Raw genomic sequence first — 22,599 nt, 5'->3', positions numbered from 1 at the left:
TCTGTCCTGGGTGTCTTCCACTGTTAGAAAAATGCAAATTGGAGGAACAGCATCTCCTATTTCACTTGGACAGTTTACCCAGTGGTGTGAAAGTTGATTTCTCTCATTTCAAGTAACTCCTGCATTCCCTCTCTCACCCACTCCCCCACCCTAGTCGTCCTGCTAGTTCCACCCTTCGCCTCCTAGTTTGCCAGCTACTAATCTGTCATTGTGGGCTCCACCCTTCCTTGGTCATCTGTTGACAGCCCTGCTTTGTTCTGGCCTTTTCTTACCTCCAGTTCCCTGAAGAAGGGAACCACCTTGAAACGTCACCCATCCTTTTTCTCCAGAGATGCTTGCTGCCTAAGCAGCTGAGTTTCGCCAGCACGTTGTGTCTATCTTTGATATAAACCAGCATCTGCAGTTCCTTGCTACACTTCAAGGGCAGGTGACAGGCAAGCTTTGGCAGCTTGATGGTCAGTGGAAGTATTTTGTTTTTTTTCCAATGATTTCAGATGAATTTTAATGGTTGCCACTTGCAAAAATTTCTACTTCCCTTAAATATTGCCATGGGCACTGTTTACGATACGATAGAACTTTATTTATCCCAGGAGGAAAATTGCTCCGCCAAGTCATAAAAACACAAAATACCCGAAACATGAAATTAAAGTCACGAGTGGAAAGGCTTGGGGGGTGTGCAAAGATTGGGGAGGGGAGGGGGGGCGGGGGAGAGGGGAGCCAGTCTCAGTCTACCCCACGTCAGAAGGGGGAGGAGTTGTAACAGGGAAGAAGGATCTCCTGTGGCGTTCTGTCCTGCATCTTGGTGGAACCAGTCTGCTGCTGAAGGTGCTCCTCAGGTTGACCAGTGTGTCATGGAGGGTGTTACATTCATGTGGGGAGTGGATGTTCTTCAGTTGAACATTTTATGCAACAGATGGATCTTTTTATCAGTGTTGCTCTGTCAATTCTGCATTTATGTCAGTCAGGATTAGGTGATTAACTCTACGAGGGTTGCTTGAATGCATGTCATGTGGACTCCCTTTGTAATTCTAAATGCTACTACCAAACCAAGGCAGACACAGCCACCTCAAACTTACTGACACTGCTACTTTTAATTTGACTCCTGTTTAGTTATTACTATTAATGTCTTTGCTGTCCTTTTATTGTATATTCTAGGATTAATACAATTTTACTGTAGGATTAAAATCATTGTCTGGTTCATCATTCTCCTCTCGGTGACTTTTCGGAATCTGACTTCCATTTGATTTTCTTTGGCACACCGTTTGTGTTTTTGTTCATGAATCGATTGAAAAATAAAACGTTCCAAGTATTTTATGTTAAGCAAAAGCTAATTCCAAGATAACAATTTGCAGAAAATAAGATAAACCATGTAATTAACCAGATATCAACCTTTCCTTTTGCACTATGCAATAGCAATCTTCCATAGAAATATATTCAACTCTTTCAAAAGCTTTCAATCAATATGTGCTGGCTGCATCAGCTGGCAACTTATTTTAAAGCTTTATCATTCTCTGCATTAAAGCATACCCGGCAAGATACGAAATCTAGTTTACTTATACACTTCACCTTATTTTCTCATATTTTTGTCCAATTCATTTTGACTGCTCTCATGAATATGGTTTTGTACTTTATTTATTTTGTAATATTTTAATCAATTCCAACTGAAATTCGTATTTTTTGTATTGCTAAAGTGTTTAACAGCATAATATATGAAGAACAACCTATTTGGCTTTAACAAGTCTTTTCTCCCAAGAAAATCAAAGGCGGGGAATTTAAAATATATATATAATTTATATATTTGTTCTGTTTCTTATCTCCCTTAAATCCAACTTTATTTCATAATCTTTATTTTGCATTCTATTTGTGCATTAAATCTGATGTAAGATCTATTGTAAATCTAAGCTTCAGTGAGGATTATTCAATCTATCTGATTGCCTTCACAGATCTACAAGTGTGTCCAGCTGGAACAGGTACAGTATCAAATTATTGCAAACCCTGCATGAAATGAGAGAATGGTCACAGAACCCCCCCCCCCAATACCAATTCTATTATTATAAAGATTTTAAGATGGCATTACTGTTTTGATGGTTTTCTTCTTGACCCACACTAGATGGTGATACGACTGTGTATTTCTTATTCTTGCCCCTTTTGTTGCATGGCATTATTTTGATATTAATTTATCCATTTGTAATTTTAAGGTGCGATGCTGATAGTAATGTCATCATTTCCAGTGTCAAGAAAACCACACAGGCAGAGGTTGCGCAGGAATTCTCTTCTGTAAGGAATCAGTGTGTGGCCTGGACGTTGAACTGATGGCTGTGGGCCTCCACTTATGCGTGTGCCTGGGGGATTCTCACGTGCCACTGTGGTGGCTATTTAAGTCTATGTTTAATCTTTATGTAGTTATGTATCTTGTTGCTTTTGTTATGTATGACTGTATGGCAAATCAAATTTCACTGTACCTCGCTCGGTACACATGACAATAAAGGACCATTGGACCATTGAATCACTGAAGAATTGGAACAGTTTGTGGAACTTTACATTTCCATTGTCCCATTGAAGGAAGTGAAGTGAAGACATTGATATCAGGTGTTCAGGGAGATTGTGACTATGATGCATCACTTCCTTTACCAGCGACTGAAGAAGGAGCAACAGCTCTTGTCACAACCGAAACCATAGAACGGTGTAAAAAAAAGCATAACTTTAGCAGTAATAATGAATTTTGAAATGGGAATTAGCTGACTAGAATTATGCAGAACAATTCCTGAAAAATTGCTGTTTGTGAGATCTTGCTTTGTGCAAATTGGCTGCCCTGCCTGTACTTCACGTGAACTTTGTTGGCTGTAAGGAATTTTGAGATAACCCAAGGTTGTCAAAAGGGCAAACGACCATATAAATGCAAGTTTTTTTCTTTCATGTGGGCCTTTGCTACAATTTGTAGATTGTAGACTGAGATGAAACCGATCCTGCCAAGTGATTTATCAATAATGTGTAGGAGTGAGCTGCTGATGCTGGTTTAAACGGAAGATAGACACAAAAAGCTGGAGTAACTCAGCAGGTCAGGCAGCATCTCTGGAGAAAAGGAATACGTGATGTTTTGGGTCGAGGTCCTTCTTCACACTGAGAGTCAGGGAAAAGTGAAAGGTATTCCTTTCTCCTGACTCTCAATCTGAAGAAGAGTCTCGGCCCTAAACGTCACCTATTTCTTTTCTCCAGAGATGTTGCCTGAATCGCTGAGTTACTCTAGATTTTTGTGTCTATCTTTGATATATCAATAATGTTGAATTTTCCTCTTTTTTATACCTTCTGGATTTTTGTAGTCAACTGCCATATTTTTTTTCCTTTTTATGGTTTAATCAATTTCCCTTTCTCCATTTCTACCTGTCCTCTCAATGAACCAATTCCAAAGTTTCTAATTTGTTCAAGCAGTTGGGTTTTATTCTTGGGTTCCTTGACTGGTATGTTCTCTAATTCCTTCAGTGGTTTGCATTTTACTGTAATAACATTTAACATTTACTTCCCTTATTTTGTTTGACAATATTCAAATTTACTTTGATTTTCTTTGCTTTTCCTACAATTTCTAGCAATATTATGAAATTAGTTTTGGGTTCTACTTTTATGCATTTCTTTATAATTTATATAAATTTATAGGTCATAATACTGTTTTATAAAATCCTTTTCTTCCATCCAGTTTAAATTTGGGTTTGTAACATTCCACTAGTTCTCAGCTGCTCGCTGCTATTGCTTCTGGTTCCTTTAATTTATAGTTCAAATACTTTTGTTTTTGCTCATTGGTTCATTTTGGCCTTGGGCAAGTTATTCTGTTTTCTCTTTGGTTCTTTCCACTCCGTTTCATATTTTTATGCTCTGGTTTTTCCCCACCACAGTTACTTTTGCTGTCTTCCATGTCAACCTTTTCAGTCTGCAACTTTTGCAGTATTTCTGTCAGAATGACTTCTTGGTCAGTCTTCTGTTTTTTTTTCAGGTACTTCCCCTACTGCTGTTACTTATGCATTTTCCTTAAATTTGTAAATTACATAACTTTACCATTTCTTTAGTGTCGATCCGAAACATCCTGATTCCTTTTCTCCAGAGATGCTGCCTGACCTGTTAAGTTACTCCAGCTTTTTGTGTCTATCCACCTAATACTTGAATTGAATTGAATTTATTTGTCATTCAATAAATTTGACCGAAATGTCGTTACCATAGTCATTGCAATAAAAAGCAAACAAAACGCACAATTACATAAATTTAACATAAACATCCATCAGTGACTCTACTCCAGGCACCACCTCATTGTGATGGAAGGTAAAAAAGTCTTATCTCTTACTTGATGGCTTTGTTCTGCCCCGTTTCTCTTCCAGCTTTCTTCCCCCCACCCACCCAATCAGTCTGAAAATCGGTCCCCACCCAAAACACCACCTGTCCATGTTCTCCCCAGATGGTGCCTGACCCGCTGAGCTACTCCAGCATTTTGAGTCCATCTTTGGTGTAAACCAGTATCTGCTGATCCTTCCACCACCTATCATTTTCCAGGTTTCGTCCTCCCCCATCCATCCCTAATCAGTCTGAAGATGGGTCCCAACCTGGACCGTCCCCTGTCCATGTTCTCCCCAGATGCTGCCTGACCTGCAGAGGTACTCCAGCACTGTGTGTCCATGCTCCAGAGATGCTGCCTGACACGCTGTTACTCCAGCACTGTGTCTATGCTCCAGAGATGCTGCCTGACGCGATGTTACTCCAGCACTGTGTGTCTACCCTCCCTAGGTGCTGCCTGCCCCACTGTTACTCCAGCACTGTGTGTCTACCTCCAGAGCTGCTGCCTTCCCCACTGTTACTCCAGCACTGTGTCCATCCTCCCCAGATGCTGCCTGCCCCACTGTTCCTCCAGCACTGTGTCTATCCGCCAGATACTGCCTGCCCCACTGTTACTCCAGACTGTGTCTATCCTCCAGAGATGCTGCCTGACCCACTGTTACTCCAGCACTGCCTATCCTCCAGAGATGCCCCACTGTTACTCCAGACTGTGTCTATCCTCCAGAGTTGCCACCTGCCCCACTGTTCCTCCAGCACTGTGGGTCTATCCTCCAGAGATGTTGCCTGCTCCACTGTTACTCTAGCACTGTGGGTCTATCCTCCAGAGATGTTGCCTGCTCCACTGTTACTCTAGCACTGTGGGTCTATCCTCCAGAGATGCTACCTGGCCCGCTGTTCCTCCAGCACCATGTGTCTATCCTTCCCAGGTGCTGGCTGCCCCACTGTTACTCCAGCACTGTGTCTATCTGCCAAAGATGCTGCCTGCCCCACTGTTACTCCAGACTGTGTATCTATCCTCCAGCGTTGCTCTGCCCCACTGTTTCTCCAGACTGTGTCTCTCCTCCAGAGATGCTGCCTCCCCCACTGTTCCTCCAGCACTGTGTCTATCCTCCCCAGGTGCTGCCCGCCCTGCTGTTACTCCAACGCTGTTACTCCAGCACTGTTACTCTTCCCCCAGGTGCTGCCCGCCCCGCTGTTACTCCACCACTGGGCCAGATGGTGTCCGGGATGTCCCGGAGCATGCGCACTGAAGGAGCCGTCCTGTGCGTTGTGCGCATGTGCGGCTGGGCCCGGCCCCGGCGACGGCGCATGCGCGGTGCGGGCCGAGTGCGGGGCCGTTGCCACCATGAAGCTGCTATTTACGTGTCAGCCTCTCGCCTGACGCCGGCCCGCAGCCGGCAGACGCCCACCCGCCTGCAGCATGAGCGGTAAATATACCAACCTGGTGATGAACATGTGTTGTGGAGTGTGCACCTGGCTTGGTGCCGGGCCGTGTGTGGGGGCCGGGCTCGGTGACAGTTGACGCTGACTGTGCTGGGGACTCCTGTCAGGCTGCTCATCTGTCTATTATTATTAATCTCCCACTACATCTATTTCCTGAGATTGATCCTCTTGCGTTGTTTGTTTTGTTACTTTTAACAGAGCATTATGTTAGTTTGTTGCGATTGTTGCTGTTCACCTTCGGCCGGTCGATGTTTTTCAGCCCATTCACTCAGGCAAGTGAGATCATTGTGGTTGAATCTCCATGTATTGAGAAGTTGGAATCATGAAGTGAAAGTCTTTGCCAACTGGAGGTTTCAGTTAAAAACACGCTCACTGAAGGAAATTGAAAGCTTGGCAACTCCAACACATATGCTACAAATGCTAAAGAAAGACACAAAATGCTAGAGTAACTCAACGGGACAGGCAGCATCTCTGGACAGGTGCTGCCTGGCGCGATGAGTTACTCCTGCATTTTGTGTCTATCTTCGGTGTAAACCAGCATCTGCAGTTCCTTCCTACACATTTCGTCTGTTACTAATGCTGGTTACACAATTCGAGCAAAGCATTTAAATTCTCACTCTCTCAACCTAATTGTTTAAAAATAGTTTAGGTGCATCAGAGATTGATGTGAGAATTTAGGTGTGCGGTTTTCCACCTAGTCTTTACAGGTGTACACTCCCGTGACATTCGACCTCCGAAAGTGCGACACTTCACACTTATTTGGATTAAACTCCATCTGCTATTTCTCTCCCACATTTCTGCAGCTGATCTATATCCCACTGTATACTTTGACAACTTTCTTCACTGTCTGCAGCTCCACTGAATTTGTACTGTTTGCAATGACAAATCTTGTAAACTTGTCTCATGTTTAATGATTATAAAACCGATGCTTCGGAATCGCTGAGAGTAACAGGTCATTGTACATAAGTGACCATAATTGAAAGTTGGCAATTCCAAACATCAGCAGACATCACTGCAGCGTTAAATGCAATTGAAACCCTTGTTTCAATTCTTTTACATACTTTGCACAATTTTGCAAGGAATTTTGCTGATTATGTTTTTTTGGGCATGGCAACTTAGTAACGTGGAAAAGACACAGATGCGGGTGTAGAGGAAAATTGCAAGCAATGATTCCTAATGGGAAGATGGCGTTAAAAAAGCTGGACTTTTATGTTTAGCCAACTCTCGTACAGTGTGGAAACAGGTCCTTCAGCCCAATTTGCCCACACCGGCCAACATGTCCCAGCTACACTTGTCCCACCTGCCTGCACTTGATTCATATCCTTCCAAACCTGTCCTATCCATGTACCTGTCTAAATGTTTCTTAAACAATGGGATATTCCCAGCTTCAACTACCTCATCTGGCAGCTTGTTCTATACACCCACCACCCTTTGTGTGAAAAAGATACCCCGTGGATTCCTATTAAATCTTTTCCCCTTCAACTTGAACCTATGTCCTCTGGTCCTCGATTCCCCTAATCTGGGCAAAAGATTATGTGCATCTACCTGATCTATTCCTCTCGTGATTTTACACATGTGACCATATTGATTTCAGTTTAAACTGTCAGATACTTATTTGTAATCTCTTCCTTGATTTTAAGACATGTTATTTGGACTCATCATTGACCAATGTTGGGATAGGAATCATAAAAGCGGTATAGTATAAAAGGACCTTAGGATTTTTAATTTTTTTATAAAGGAAGAGAAAAAATGGCAATTAACTATTTTTATCCATTTTCTGGGAAAGGTGCACATTAATAGCTTGATTGTTCATGTATTGATTGTTCAACGCTCACCAAATCCACCCACAACTTCACCCCCAATATTGATGGTTTCCCAGTATCCACCTCCCCTCACATCCGGAATCTTGGAATCATCTTTGATCAAACCCTCTCCTTCGACAAACACATCAAACACATCACCAAGACAGCCTTCTTCCACCTCAAAAATATCGCCCGTCTCCGTCCGTCCCTCTCCTCCACAGCTGCAGAAACCCTCATCCACGCCTTCATCACCTCCCGTCTGGACTACTGTAACAGCCTCCTCTAAGGTTCACCCTCAAAAATCATCAATAAACTCCAATACATCCAGAACTCTGCTGCCCGTCTACTCACCCACTCCCCGATCCGTGACCATATCACCCCTGTCCTTTACAAGCTCCACTGGCTCCCCATCCCCAGAGAATCCAGTACAAACTCCTCCTCATGACCTACAAAGCCCTCCATAACCTGGCCCCATCCTACCTGACTGACCTCCTCCACAGACACACTCCCACCCGTATCCTCCGCTCTGCTGCTGCTAACCTCCTGTCCCCCCCCTTCCGGACCAAACTCAGATCCTGGGGGGACAGGGCTTTCTCCATCGCTGCTCCCACCCTCTGGAACTCACTACCTCAAACCGTCAGAGACTCCTCCTCACTCACCACATTCAAAACATCACTGAAGTCTCACCTGTTCAGCACTGCCTTCAACCACTGACCGTCACCTCACCTTATTTTTCCTTTTCTGTTCGTTTACTTATTATATATTTTTTCTTTCTATGTTTTAGTAAACCCTGTAAAGCGTCTTTGAGTGTTTAGAAAAGCGCTATACAAATGTAATGCATTATTATTATTATTATTGAACCAGCCAAGTGTGTGACCTAAAAGTGAGCCGATTCTAATTATAAGCTTATGTTCTTTAGAATATAAGGAAATGATTTTGTGCCTGGGATTCCCCACGTAATTGCAAGTCCGAATGATGTTGAGTGGAGGCCAACTCTGAGATGTAAACTCCTGTGAAAATTGAGACTGGAATTTAAAATTAGCATCAGTTCCATAGTGTGGAGATTAATTTCAATGTGAAGGGATTACGTGACTATGATTGGCATTTGGCTAGACTATCATTCAGTCAATACTGCAAAGTGGTTCTACAGAGCAGTGTTTGCAAGATTTCCTGCTCATAAAAAATGGAATTTAAAGGTGTGGCGAATAAATCTTTTAATGCTTAATGGGAGTGAAAATGATTTTCCGGCCATGTGAGAGTTTGGTTTTGGCAATGGCATTGCCTTCGACATGAGAATCTATTTTACGAACAAAGTGAAGAAATTGTAGAGTGGTGAGAATCCTCTTCGACAAAGTGCAATAGTTTTGTTGGATTCATTGTAAGATGGGAATTTTGTTACTTCTGGGATCTGGGGATAAAAAATTCCCTCATCGCTGTCTTAAATGGACAACCTCTTGCTTCTCTTACTTTTAGACAGTGAATTCCCAGTCCTAGATTCTCCCAAATAGGACACATCAAGATCATCATATCATCATATATATACAGCCGGAAACAGGCCTTTTCGGCCCTCCAAGTCCGTGCCGCCCAGCGATCCCCGTACATTAACACTATCCTACACCCACTAGGGACAATTTTTACATTTACCCAGCCAATTAACCTACATACCTGTACGTCTTTGGAGTGTGGGAGGAAACCGAAGATCTCGGAGAAAACCCACGCAGGTCACGGGGAGAACGTACAAACTCCTTACAGTGCAGCACCCGTAGTCAGGATCGAACCTGAGTCTCCGGCGCTGCATTAGTTTCATTCTTCTCGCTCTTCTTAATTCCAACGGATAAAGGCCAAGCTTGTTCAGTCTTTCCTCATAAGACAATTCACTCATTCCAGTTAACAGTCCAGTAAATCATCTCTGAACTGCTTTCAGTGCCTCATCCCTTGTATCCCTTGTAGACGAATATTATACAAAATCCTCCAGATGAGGCCTCGGCAATAGTCTCTGTAACTGAAGCATGTAACTGAAGCATTACTGCCCTAGTTTTGCATTCTCTTCCTCCAGCAATAAATATCAATATTCTATTAGTTTTCTTAATTACTTGCTGAACTGTGTATTGGCCTATTGTGAGTCATGCACTTTGACACAGAGATCCCTCTGCATTTCAGAGCTTTTGAATCTCTCACCATTGGGATAGTGTGGTTTCTCAATGTTCCTGTTGAAATAGACAATTTCACATTTCACCATTTGTTGTGAAAGCCTGGTCTAGATTAAATTAATGCCATGGTCTTGCTTTGATGTGATTTATTGAATTTGTGTTGTTGTGTATCTATCGAATACTATGTTTACAAATCTTTTGTGCTGCTGCTGCAAGACAGAATTTCTTCTTAAAATGAAGATAGACGCAAAATGCTGGAGTAATTCATCTCAGGCAGCATCTCTGGAGAGAAGGAATGGGTGACATTTCGAGTCGAGACCCTTCTTCAGACTGATCAGTCTGAAGAAGGGTCTCGACCTGAAACGTCACCCATTCCTTCTCTCCAGAGATGCTGCATGTCCCGCTGAGTTACTCCAGCATTTTACGTCTATCTTCGGTTTAAACCAGCATCTGCAGTTCTTTTATACACAAAACATTCTTCTTTTTCTCTCTCTTGAACAACTTTGCTTTTAAGCCAATATTTGATGTAAATCGTTTCTTAAAATGACTCTTATTGAAGGAGTAAGGATTAAACTAATTCTGCTATTATGCTGGGCTATACATTGTTTGCTTACAACTTTAAATTTATTTTGCTGTTATAGCATAAGCCATAGTCTGTCCCATGAAAACTACTATAAACTGGACTTAATTTGTGAAGTTTCTCACTTTGATGTGAAATGTTACTATAATTATCTAAATGTTGGCATTTGTGAGTGATGCTGGAAATATTAAATAAAAACAAAAATATTGGAAATACTTAGCAGGTCAGGCACTGTTGGTAGAAAGAGAAACAGTTCATGTTTCAGGATGATGAGCTTTCATTTGAAATATATATTTGAGTGGTGAGGACTTATTCTGGGGAGTTTGTTGAAAAATATCATTGGTAATGCTGAATAGTTGAAAAATGGTATATACTGTCAATAAAATATTCGAGTTGCAATTTGTCATTTGTTGATTTACAATGATGTTTGACCTTGCCAAAAGAATTTAACCAAAGCTTGAATCTAATATACAGTGAGCAGTTGCTCCTTGAATAGCCATTTCAGGCCAGGAGAATAAATGTTGTTCATCATCATCTGTTGGAATACAAGTTGTGCAGGTGGTCCTCCTGGGTTTCAATTATCTGTATTAGGCCTGGAATCATTCCATGTTGGGTAAAGTTAGCCAGACTCAGAGAGCAGCATAACTCAATTCTTATCAATTATTTATTCAAACTTAATAACGATGTGGCTAGCTGGTATAATGTAAAGCACTACAAATAATTTAACTTAAACTATTATAAGAAACTGCAAAGTAATTTACATAATGCACAGTTGCATAATAGGAAAAACTCCAAACAAGAATAAAATACCGTGTATAGGAAGGAACTGCAGATGCTGGTTTACATCGAAGATAGATACAAAAAGCTGGAGTAACTCAGAGGTTAGGCAGCATCTCTGGAGAAAAGGAATTGGTGACGTTTTGGATCGAGACCCTTCTTCAGATAATATCAGTGCAGACAAAATACCTTGTGTCAGGATGCCATCCCTTTTTCTCAATTTCATCTTCTCTACTGCATGTGTTCTCAAGATGAGGCCTTCTGTTCCAGGGCCTCTGAAAATGTCATTGATTGATGGAACCCTCAAACACAATTCCTCGATTTATTACTCTCACCATCTTTCCAAGTCAGAACAGCAATAGAATTCCTTTGGTCTCCCCTTTTACCCCATCAAACTGTGCATCCAAAACTTTGTTCTCCTCTATTTCCTCTAGCTTCAATGTAACTCCATAACTAGTCACACCTTCCTTTCCCCCCACCATTCTGCTTTGCCTAGGGGCCTCTCTCTTTATGACTCTGATCTGCCTATCCCTCTCCACGCCCTCCTCATGTCCCCTGCCACTTACCCTTGCACAGTAGGAGGAGTAACTGTCTCTTTACCTCCTCTCTCACCATCATCCAGGGACCTAAATCGCATCCCTTCGTCAGTCGAAATGTCACCTACATCTCTTCCAATCTGATCTACTGCATTTTTTTGAAATCTATATTGATGTAGGCTTTGCAGTATGAGCCAGCATGTAATTGCCCATTCCTAGTTGCCTTTGAAAACGTGGTGGTAAACTGGGTCAAGAGTGCTTAATTGTCATTCGTTAATGACAATGGACAAATAAAATTCTTACTTGCAGCGTAACAAGCCTGTAAAAGCAACAAATACAGATAGTGTATAATAAATAAAAAATGTCAATAAATCAAAAACCTGATACCAGTGCTAAAAACCCCAAAGTCCTTGGTGCAGTCAAGACACTCCATAGTTAATATATAGAAAAAGGCCTGAAACAGCTCCTAGCCATGTTTCCAGAGGTGCCGTGGTTCACGCTGAATTACTCCAGCACCTTGAGTCTTTTTTTCTCTCCATAGGTAAAAGATTAGTTAGTGTTCAAGAGCATAATGGTTGTTGGGAAGAAGCTATTCTTGAACTTGGAGGTCACGGTTTTCAGATGCCTATACCTTCCTGAAGGTCGGAGTAAAATGAGAATGTGGCCAGGATGGTGTGAGTCCTTGATGCTGGCTGCTTTTATGTGGCAGTCCCCCCTTTCAATCCCTTTGATGGTGAGGCGGTCAGTACCTGTGATGGACTGGGTGGTATCCAACATCTTTTGTGGTCTTGCTGAACGAGGCCACAATGACTAGTCAATATGCTTTCCATCGAGCTCAATGTGGAAGTTGAAGAGAGTATTCATCGACATGCCAAATGTCTTCAATCTTCTAAGGAAGTTGAGACATTGATGGGCTTTCTTTATGATTGCACCAATGTGCTAAGACTTGCACGGCTTCAAAAATCAACAATCAGCTCCATCGTCTCGCTGACATTGAGAGCAAGGTTTAAAAAAAAAGAAACAAAAAAAAATCTTGAGTAACTCAGCGGATCTGGCAGCATCCCTGGAGAACATAGAAACCGAGAATAGGTGACATTCTTCGGATTGATTGTGGGGGGTGGGGGGGGGGGAGGGGGGGTGGGAGGGGGGGGGGGAGGGGGGGGGGGGGAAGGAAGAAAGCTAGAAGAGAGGATGAGTACGACAAGGCAAGGCTCATTATCGGTGAACACAGGCGAGGGTGTATTTGATAGGCAGATGGTTGGACAAATACCAAAGGTGAGAAAAAGGTGTGAGGATTTGTGAATTGTTAAGCCAGAGAAAGGAAAGTAGATGGAGGGGAGAAATTACTGTGAGTCTACGTGGTGCATGAGGGAGGTGGGGGGGGGGGGGGGGGGGGGGGGGAGAAAGGAGGGTGTGTGGGGGAGAAAGTGGAGGGATGGGGGGAGGGGTTGTTAGAGTTTGCTCCTGTGCTGATGGTTTTCGAGGAGGAAGTAAAGTTGCTAATTCGGACTGGTTGTGGTCTGTTGATGAGGAAGTTGTATAGAGATATGCAGACTCCCAGTTCCTTGGGCTTAATAACAAGTTTGGAGGGGGATGATGGAGTTGATCACTGAGTTGTAGTTGATGAAATACAGCCTAACTTACATTTTCTAATTGTCCAAGTGGCTCAGCGCAGAGTGAAGAGCCAAAATCGTATCTTCCGTTTATCTATTGTGGTGGTTGTCGCGGTTCCGTTTTTGCATAGGTGGGAGTTGATATGCACCATAACTGACCTCTCAAAGCACACCATTCCCACCACAGACATTAGTTCCACCTATCGGTCATCATTGAGGCATGTCACCTTACCCTTATTGGACACTGGTATTATTGATGCCCTTTTAAAGCAGGTTGGAACCTGCTTTAGTAATGAGAGGTTGAAGATGTCCGTCAAAACTCCAGCTGGTTGTTCCGCACAACTTTTGAGAATGGCCTGGTACACCATCAGGTCCAGATACTTTCATGAAGGATCTTCTCACGTCAGCCTTGATGGCTGTGATTACCATGCTACCACAAGCTATAGTGGGGTGGAGATGGCACATCAGTGTTCTCCCTTTCGAAGCGTACATAGAATGCATTGAGCTCCTCCAGAACTGATGCCTCACTGTTGCTTGAGCTGCCATTTGGTTTGCCTCGTCGAAAATGATGGCATGCAAGCCCTGCCACACTGCCGAAATTCTGCCTCACCCTCTGATTTTGAGCAAAAGTGTATCTTTGCCTTTATGATGGTCTTATCGAGGTCATATCTGGATTTCCGAAAGAACCTGTGTTGTCATACCTCTGGTCCTCAGCAGATTGTGGATCTCCTTGTTCATCCAAGGCTTCTGGTTGGGGAACAATTGCATGATTTGGTGGGAACACACTGCTGCTCCACACATTCCCGAATGAAGTTAGTAATAATCCTGGCAAATTCAATCAGACCAGTTGCCCAGTCTACCGACTCCAAACAATCGTGACGTCGTTCTACTGCCTGTTCTGTACAGACCTCACTGGTAGCTGCCTACACACAGGAAGAAGGAGCACAGCCAAGTGGTCTGATTGCCTAAAGTGAGGGTGAGTGCCCTTGTTAGAATCTGATAAATAAAGAAGGTGATTAATAGAGTTAATGGAGAGGCAAAGGGCAGATGAACCGGATGGGGGACAGAATCTCTTGGTTGATATGTGTGGGTAGAAATATGTGTGGTGAGAAATAATTGTGTTCTCCCCTGTGGGTTGTCAGGAACATTAGCATTTCTGGAAAGTATTCCAATTGGTTAAACGTGTTCTATTCTTCTCTTGTGGGGATGGGAAAGGGAAACTATTCTATCAGAATCGCCAGAAGTGTTTCCTTTCTCTTTTTTCTTTGAATTTCATGATCATCTAAAGGTTTCTGTTGGCTTTCCTGAAAGTGAAGTCAAAAGTATTTACTCTGGGAAAAAATCATGCAGGGTAAAGAATTCCTCTCACAAGATCTACTTCACCAAAATGCCTTCACTTGTGAAGCATGCACTGTGGAGAATTTATGTGCTGTCGCATGGTGTTCCTCACCTTGTGTCCAAATGTTGAAACCTTCACTGTCATGGCTACTGCAAGAATCAAGCCAAAACTATAAGTTTGCTCCAGATTTTGGAGTCACCAGAACTCATTAACTATTCTGGTGTATCCAAAATATTTTGTAAAAAAGAAGAAACGTGTCAGATTAAAGTGTGTCTATTAAAGCACTCATTAACATGGGTTAATCAGAAAATATAGGTGTCATTACATAAATCTGAAATCAGGGATTGGAGGCTATGTTTGGCTGTAGATTGGTGGGGGTACTGGTGACGGGTGTCAGAAAATTAGGGTGTGGTTGAACTCCGAGGGGTTTTGGAATGAAAGAGAGCGTCCAGGGATCTGGATCAGATATTGATAGGGGGGGCTGGGCTGGTAAGTTTGTGGTTTCATCAGGGCGTGGATTAGTGACCAGTGTTTTGAAGCTGATGTTGGGTGGAAGATTGATTTATGGTCAGCGCTTGACCAAGGAATTGTGAATCTGAAATAGTTGACTGCAGATCAATCATTGCGGGACGATGGTAATTGCAGATGGATGATCAAGGTGAATTGGTTAGCAAATGAGTGGTGGAGTGGGATTGAGGAGCAGAATAGATGATGGAGATAGTAGATGTCTGGTGGTCAGAGGTGAAATGGTGTTGGGAGGTAGATATATGTCTTTGGGATGGTGTTGGTGGGGTCAGATGGCTGAGTGGGTTGGTGGATGGGAATGAGGTTAAGGCAGGAGGAGATAATTTTCTTCTGTTTTAGTGGCTTATGTGTGTGTGATGGAAAATCTTGGATTTGTGTCCAAAGTACCACAGCATTTAATGTTGCTGCAAGTTTCTCTGAGATTGTGAGTGAGGTACACTGAGGATTCGGAAGGCAGATTAAAGTCTTTGTGTAATGTGCAACCCTATTTAATTTTTTTGGTGTAATTTTTCTTTGAAACTGAATTGTTTATCACACAAAAATGTTATGTTGTAAACCAGTTTCTCCGCAATTCATTTATAATGGCTTCCTGGCTGAATTCAACTGATTCAGCATGGCCAGTTATTAAACTATTGACCTTCCCCTTTTTTAGCTGAACACAGCACTAAGGTTTGTTTCCTTTCATTTTTTTATTCTGGTCTTTCCTAATTCACAACACCTTTATTGATCAGCAAACTTCTGTTTTTCACTTTATTAAAAATGCCTTGGAGGTTAAAGTGAATGCAGATTTATTACTTTAAAATTAATCTTAGGAAACAATATTTTTAAACCAATGTTGGTTATGCTTTTGATGGGAAAGGAAAACCCCCCAATAAATTTGTTGTATAGTTTCTGTGCAATATCAAATATTAGCAGTTTACAACTTCAGTAAGTTACCATGTCAGTCATTTTATAACTATTGCCATTATGAGAATCTTTGGAACCCTGAATAGTTGACTATTTAAAGCAAAATTTGGTGTGAAATTTCAATGTATGCTTCAAACTTGCATTTCTCATTCTTGATATGCTGAATTGAAGAAACAAGGAACTGCAGATGCTGGTTAACATAAAAAGACACAAGGTTCTGAAGTGGGTCAGACAGCATCCCTGGAGAACATGAATAGGTAGAAACAAAGAACTGTGGATGATAGTAAATACATAATAGGACACAAAGTGCTGGAGTAACTCTGCGACTTTGGCTGCAGGATAGTTAGCTTTTTGGGTCGAAGCCCTTCTTCAGACTGTTTGTTGGGGGGGGGGGGGGCGAAGAAAGCTGGAAAAGGGGTGAGGCAGAACAACGCACGGTAGGTAATAGGTTGATAGAGGTGAGGCGGGGGGTTGAGAGGCAGATGGTTGGAGCAAAGGCCAGAGATAAGAAAGGAAGGAAGGTGTGAGACAAGTTTGAAGAGTTGCAGATTTCAAAGCTAGAGGGCGAAAAATGGCGGGGGGGGGGGGGGGGGGGTGAGTTCAGGTGATAAATAGCTGAGAGTCCAGGTGGGCACAGGGCAGGGATGGAAGGGGGGGGGGGAGATAGAAAGGGGGTAAAAGAGTGTTTGGGAGAGAAATGGGAGGGGTGAGAGGAACTGAAATTGGAGAATTCAATGTTCATACGTTTGGGATGTAAACTACCCAAGCGGAATATGAGGTGCTGTTCCTCCAGTTTGCGTGTTGCCTTACTCTGGCTGTTGAGGAGGCCCAGGATAGAAAGGTCAGTATGGGAAGGAGAGTTAAAGTGGTTAGCAACCGGGTGATCTAGTAGTCCTTGTCAGACCGAGCGCAAGTGTTCAGCGAAATGGTTGCTGAATCTATACTTGGTCTTGCAGATGTACAGGAGGCCACATCGGGAACACCGGATGCAGTAGATGATATTAGAGGAGGTGCACGTTGGAGGATAGGTCACATTTTGGCCCGAGACCTTTCTGCAGACTGATTGTGGGGGGGGAAGAAAGCTGGAAGAGAGGAGGGATAGGACAACGCGTGGCAGGTAACAGGTGAACACAGGTGAGGCGGGAGTTTTGATAGGCTGATGGTTGGACAAAGGCCAGAGAAGAAAAAAATAGAAGCAAAGATAGCAAGATCTATCTCTGACACCTCCCTCCCTTTATTGATCTCTCTGTCTCCATCACAGGGGATAGACTATCGACTGACATCTACTACAAACCTACTGACTCCCACAGTTATGCGGACTACACTTCCTCCCACCCTGCCTCTTACAAATATCCTATCCCTCACTCCCAATTCCTCTGTCTCTGCCACATCTGCTCTCAAGATGAGGCTTTCCATTCCAGAACATCCAATATGTCATCTTTAATTAGTAAAGGTGGTTTTCCCCCTGGTGTCATAGATGAAACCCTCAACCATGTCTCTGTGTCTCATAGTTCTACTTGCTTTCCTTCGATGGAACAAGGATAGAGTTCACCTGGTCCTTGCCTTTCACTCCACCAGCATTCGCATCTAACATCATCCTCTTACTTTTCCGTCATCTCCAATGTGATCCCTCCACCACATCTTCCCATCTCCATTCTTTTCCACATTCCACAGAGACCGTTCCCTCTGAAACTCCTTGGTTCACTCATCCCTTTCCATCGAAACCATCCCCTCGCCAGGTTCTTTCCCCTGAAAACCGCAGGAGATGTAACACCTTTCCTTATACCTCCTTCCTTACCTCCATCCAGGGACCCCAGCAGCCTTTCCAGGTGAGACGGAAGTTCGCATACACCTTCTCTAACCTCATCTACTGCATCGGATGTTCCTAATATGGTCTCCTGTACATTGGCAAAACCAAGCATCGACTCAGCGACTGTTTTGCCGAACACTTGTGCTCGGTGCGCCAAGGCCTACTGGTTCGTCTGGTTGCTAACCATTTTAACTCCCCATTCTCATACTGATCTTTCTGTCCTGGGCTGCCGGCATTGTTAAGAGTGAGACTACATGCAAACTGGAGGAACAGCACCTCAGAGCCAAGACAAAAGTACGTGAAGCTCTCATCAGAGACATGTTGTTCGCCGATGACGCAGCAGTTGTGTCCCACACCCAGCAGGAACTACAGTCACTGATGGAACGCTTCTATTGAGCTTGCAAGGACTTCGGACTGACCATGAGCCTGAAGAAGACGAACGTCCTGGGACAGGATACCGAGGCACCGCCTGTCATCACCATCGACGACTACGAACTCGATGCCGTCCATCAGTTCACGTACCTCGCTCGGCTCCACCATCACCGACAACTTCTCCTTCGACACAGAGATTGACAAGAGGATCGGGAAGGCAGCTACAACTCTCGCTCGCCTCACAACTCGAGTGTGGACCAACCCAAAGCTGACAGTGAAGACAATGATCGCAGTCTACAACGCCTGTGTCAACAGCACGCTGCTGTACGGCAGTGAGACATGGACTACATATGCCAGACTGGAGAGAAGACTCAACACCTTCCACCTCAGAAGCACCTGCCGTATCCTGGGTATATCCTGGCAAGACAGTGTCCAATGCCGAGATTCTGTCTCGCGCTGGCCTTCCGAGTATGTACACTCTACTCAGGCAGCGCAGGCTGCGGTGGCTGGGCCATGTCCACCGCATGGAGGATGGCCGTATTCCAAAAGACATCCTCTATGGAGAGCTGACATCTGGGAGGAGAACCATCAGCCGGCCCCAGCAACATTACAAGGAAGTCTGCAAGAGAGATTTGAAGGTGCTCGACATCGATGTGGAGTCCTGGGAGAGCCTTGCAGCTGACCGTACGAGGTGGAGAGGTACCCTGAACCAGCACCTCTAAACGGGGAAGAGAAACTGATGAACGCAGTGGCAGACAAGTGGGCATGCAGAAAGGAGCGCAGCAACTTCAACAGACCAGAGACCACACACAAATGTGACCTTTGCGACAGACTGTCACTCCCGCATTGGTCTCTTCAGCCACAAGCGACGCTGCTCTAGCCGAGGTGTGGAGCAAGCAGCCAACTAGGATGCATCACCCATGGTCAGCCATGACCGAAGGGGCCTAAGAAGAAGACATGCAAACTGGAGGAACAGCACCTCATATTTCGCTTGGGTAGCTTATAACCCAACAGTGTGAACATTGAATTATCCAATTCTCCTCCTCTCCTGTGCAGTACCCAGATTTGCACATCTTTCACCCTTCCCCCTCAACCTACATTCTTTTCTCTGCCATCAAAATGTGCAACTTTTCAATTTTTTTGTCTCGCACCATCTGTTTTTTCCACTTCTGGTCTTTGTCTAACCATCAGCCTCTGAAACATCCCCCTCATCTGTGTTCATCTATTACCTGCCACTCTTTGTCTTGCCCCACCTCTCTTCCAACTTTCTTTCTTCCCTCCCTACACCCCTATTGTACAATTAGTCTGAAGATAGATCCCAACTTGAAATGTCACATATTCATGTTCTCTCGCGACGCTGCCTGATTCATTGAAGTACTTCATATGCTGAACTGAATCTTTTGTATATTGAAAATATATTCTCGATGAAAATGGGGTGTCACCGAAAAGCAGTTGATCATATTAATTGTCTGGATTGTATTTTTTGCCAGTGGGAAAAATGTGGGCAGTCAGTCTGAAGAAGGGTCTCGACCCGATACGTCACCCATTCCTTCTATCCAGAGATGCTGCCTGTCTCACTGAGTTACCTCAGTATTTTGTGTCCATCTTCTGCATACAGTATAATCTAACGAGAAAATTGGGATGATTGATCGACTAGCTTCAATACACTGAAGCTATCATTTGAATTGTGCAGGTGGATCATTACCTTTTAATAGCTGAAATGGTCATTTTGTGGCACAGTGAATTTTTCTTCTTCAATTGGTTGATCATCTCTCAGTGGAGAAATAGAGGCTGAGTTGTCATATGGCTGACATTTGTGGGACCGGCACTGTACCGACTGGGCACAAGGTATATGGTGCTTACCAGTTTATTCTTTAGTTGTATTTCCAGGCAGATTTATAATGTAAAGACATAGAAAAATATAGTAGCTAATTCTGAACATTTAATCTCTTTCAGTGTCCCAACACAATGAGAGGACGCAGTCCCTGCTCGAAAGGCTTCTTGATGCAGTTAAGCAGGTAAAGAAAATTAGCTTTATATGTAAGATATAATTGTTAATAGGCTTATTGATTACGAAAATGTCCTTTGCAAAAGAAATAAAAACTAAAATTTGCCCAGCCTGAGGAGAAGGGCATCTATCATCCTTAACATTCATTCACTCTGTGAAATTGAAAAATATTTTTGGGGAAGCACAGTGGCACAACTGGGAGAACTGCTGCCTCTTGTGCCAGAGATCCAGGTTCGATTCTAAGCTTGCGTGCTGTGTGGAGTCTGCACGGTTCCCTGTGACACGTGGGTTTCCTTCAGGTGTTCCGGTTTACTCCCACATCCTAAAGACGTGCAGGTTTGTAGGTTAATTGGCCTCTAAATTGCCCGTAGTGTGTGGAGAGTGACATGACATCGAACTAGTGTGAGTGGCATGGACACGGTGAGCCGAAGGGCCTGTTTCTAAGCTTATATTTCAATCAATTCAATCAATTTTAGATGGTACACGCTGCAGGCTTTGCCTCGTCTGTAAATGCACTACATTTACCTAACTTTTACCATTCATCTATCTTTAAATCTCTCCTTTTTATCCTGCTATCTTCCATTCCGCATCAGTCATTGATTTCTCTTTCACTTTAAAATTCCCAACTTGTAAATAAGATGAATCATGATTTTTTTCCCCCCCTCATATCTAAAAAAAAACTGCAACAGCCAAACTCATCTTTTGGATATTCCCATTCCTTTATCTGACTTATGTTAGTTATATCTGCAGTCAACTGAGGTCCACTGGAATCGTGTTCCTAAGTCCCCCTTTATGCCATTAATTTGAACACAAAACTTTGACCAAGTATTTGATCATCTTTCCCAATATTAACTTCTTTCACTTCTTGCTTGCGCTTCATACACTTGCAGCACTTTTGGAATTTGATATAGAAAAAAAGAACCACTGTTGCCTGTAGTTAAAAGAAAATAACAAGATGGGAAGGCTATTTAGGGTTCCTGCTGAGGATGAGACATTATGCGTGATTTACAAAAAATAAGATTAAACAAAGTCAGAAAATCAGACAATGGAAAATGAGGGACGTAAATAACTTGGCATGAGTAGTCAATTAGCAGAGATGTTGAATGAAATTGGAAGAAAGGAGACTCAGCTTAAAGATTTTCAGAAGACAATAGAGTGGAAGATATGACCTTATGACGGATATAAGACCTTATGACGGATATATCCTTATAGTATTCTCCTTGATTTTTACGTACAAAAAGACATGAAATTAAACCCTTTCTGAATAAAATATAACATAACATAACAAACATAACAAAACTTTATTGTCATTCGGCACAACACCGAACGAAATTTCAGCAGTCACAGGACACAGCAAAACAGAAAAGAACACAGGACACACGACCCCAACACAAACATCCATCACAGTGACTCCAAACACCCCCTCACTGTGATGGAGGCAACAAAACTTCCCCTCTCCTCCCCCCGCACCCACGGACAGACAGCTCGACCCCTACCGAGGCAACCGACACGCACAGCCCCCGCAAGGGGATGGAAGGCCCCGCGGCTGAGCCGCCCCGGGCACCGAAACGTCCCGCGGCTGCACCGGGCGATGTTAAGTCCAGCGGCCGAGCCGCACCGGGCACCGAAATGTCCCGCGGCCGAGCCGCGCCGGGCACTGAAACGTCCCGCGGCTGAGCCGCGCCGGCGATGTTAAGTCCCGCAGCCGAGCCGCGCCGGGCACTGAAACGTCCCGCAGCCGAGCCGCACCGGCGATGTTAAGTCCCGCAGCCGAGCCGTGCCGGGCACTGAAACGTCCCGCAGCCGAGCCGCACCGGGCACTGAAACGTCCCGCAGCCGAGCCGCGCCGGAGATGTTAAGTCCAGCGGCCGAGCTGCGCTGGGCGATGGAAGGCCCCGCGGGCGAGCTGCGCCCCGGGGAAGAGACCTAATAAAAGAAAGGTTTCCCCCGCCCCACCCCACCCCACCCACACCCACCCCCACCCCCCCACACACATACACAGCCAAAAACAGAAACAAAAACCATCCCAACACCGACACAAACAAAAAAAAAGAAAAAAGACAAACAGAAGGAAATTAGCTGGGTCTGCGGTCAAGGGAGGGTTTAAGGCCTTCCTGGTGGAGGATGGAGGTGTTGAGTGACTAGACGTCCATGGTAAAGATGAGGTATCAGGGACCTGGAAACCAAAAGTTATTGAAGAGTCGGTGTGTGAGGTGTCTCGGACATAGGTTCGGAGCGATTGCACAAAGGGGGGGAAAGGATGGAATTGAGGTATGCGGAAATGATTTCAGTGGGGCAGGAGCAGGCAGAAACAATGGGCCTGCCAGACAAAAGATGCAAATGCAATGTGTGCTGACGTATTTTAAGTTACATGGATGAATGCAGCTTTTCAGTCTTAAGAGAGAGATTATCTAATGTGTT

The 22,599-nt window shown here is 43.9% G+C and overlaps 1 protein-coding gene across 4 annotated transcripts in view; it reads left to right on the top strand.

Annotated features, from left to right (window-relative positions):
- Positions 1-5,644: 5,644 nt before the first annotated feature.
- snx29 (sorting nexin 29) overlaps positions 5,645-22,599 on the top strand; it is a 556,462-nt gene continuing 539,507 nt past the window's right edge. For all 4 annotated transcript variants that reach the window (XM_078418306.1, XM_078418305.1, XM_078418308.1 and 1 more), the window contains exons 1-2: positions 5,645-5,744; positions 20,127-20,188. In XM_078418306.1, coding sequence (XP_078274432.1) covers positions 5,738-5,744; positions 20,127-20,188 — 69 coding nt within the window. In that variant the 5' untranslated portion in view covers positions 5,645-5,737. The remainder of the gene's footprint in view (positions 5,745-20,126; positions 20,189-22,599) is intronic.

The sequence above is a fragment of the Rhinoraja longicauda genome, chromosome 21 (assembly GCF_053455715.1).
Source record: "Rhinoraja longicauda isolate Sanriku21f chromosome 21, sRhiLon1.1, whole genome shotgun sequence".
NCBI lineage: Eukaryota > Metazoa > Chordata > Chondrichthyes > Rajiformes > Arhynchobatidae > Rhinoraja > Rhinoraja longicauda.
This window is presented reverse-complemented; position numbering and strand designations above follow the sequence as displayed.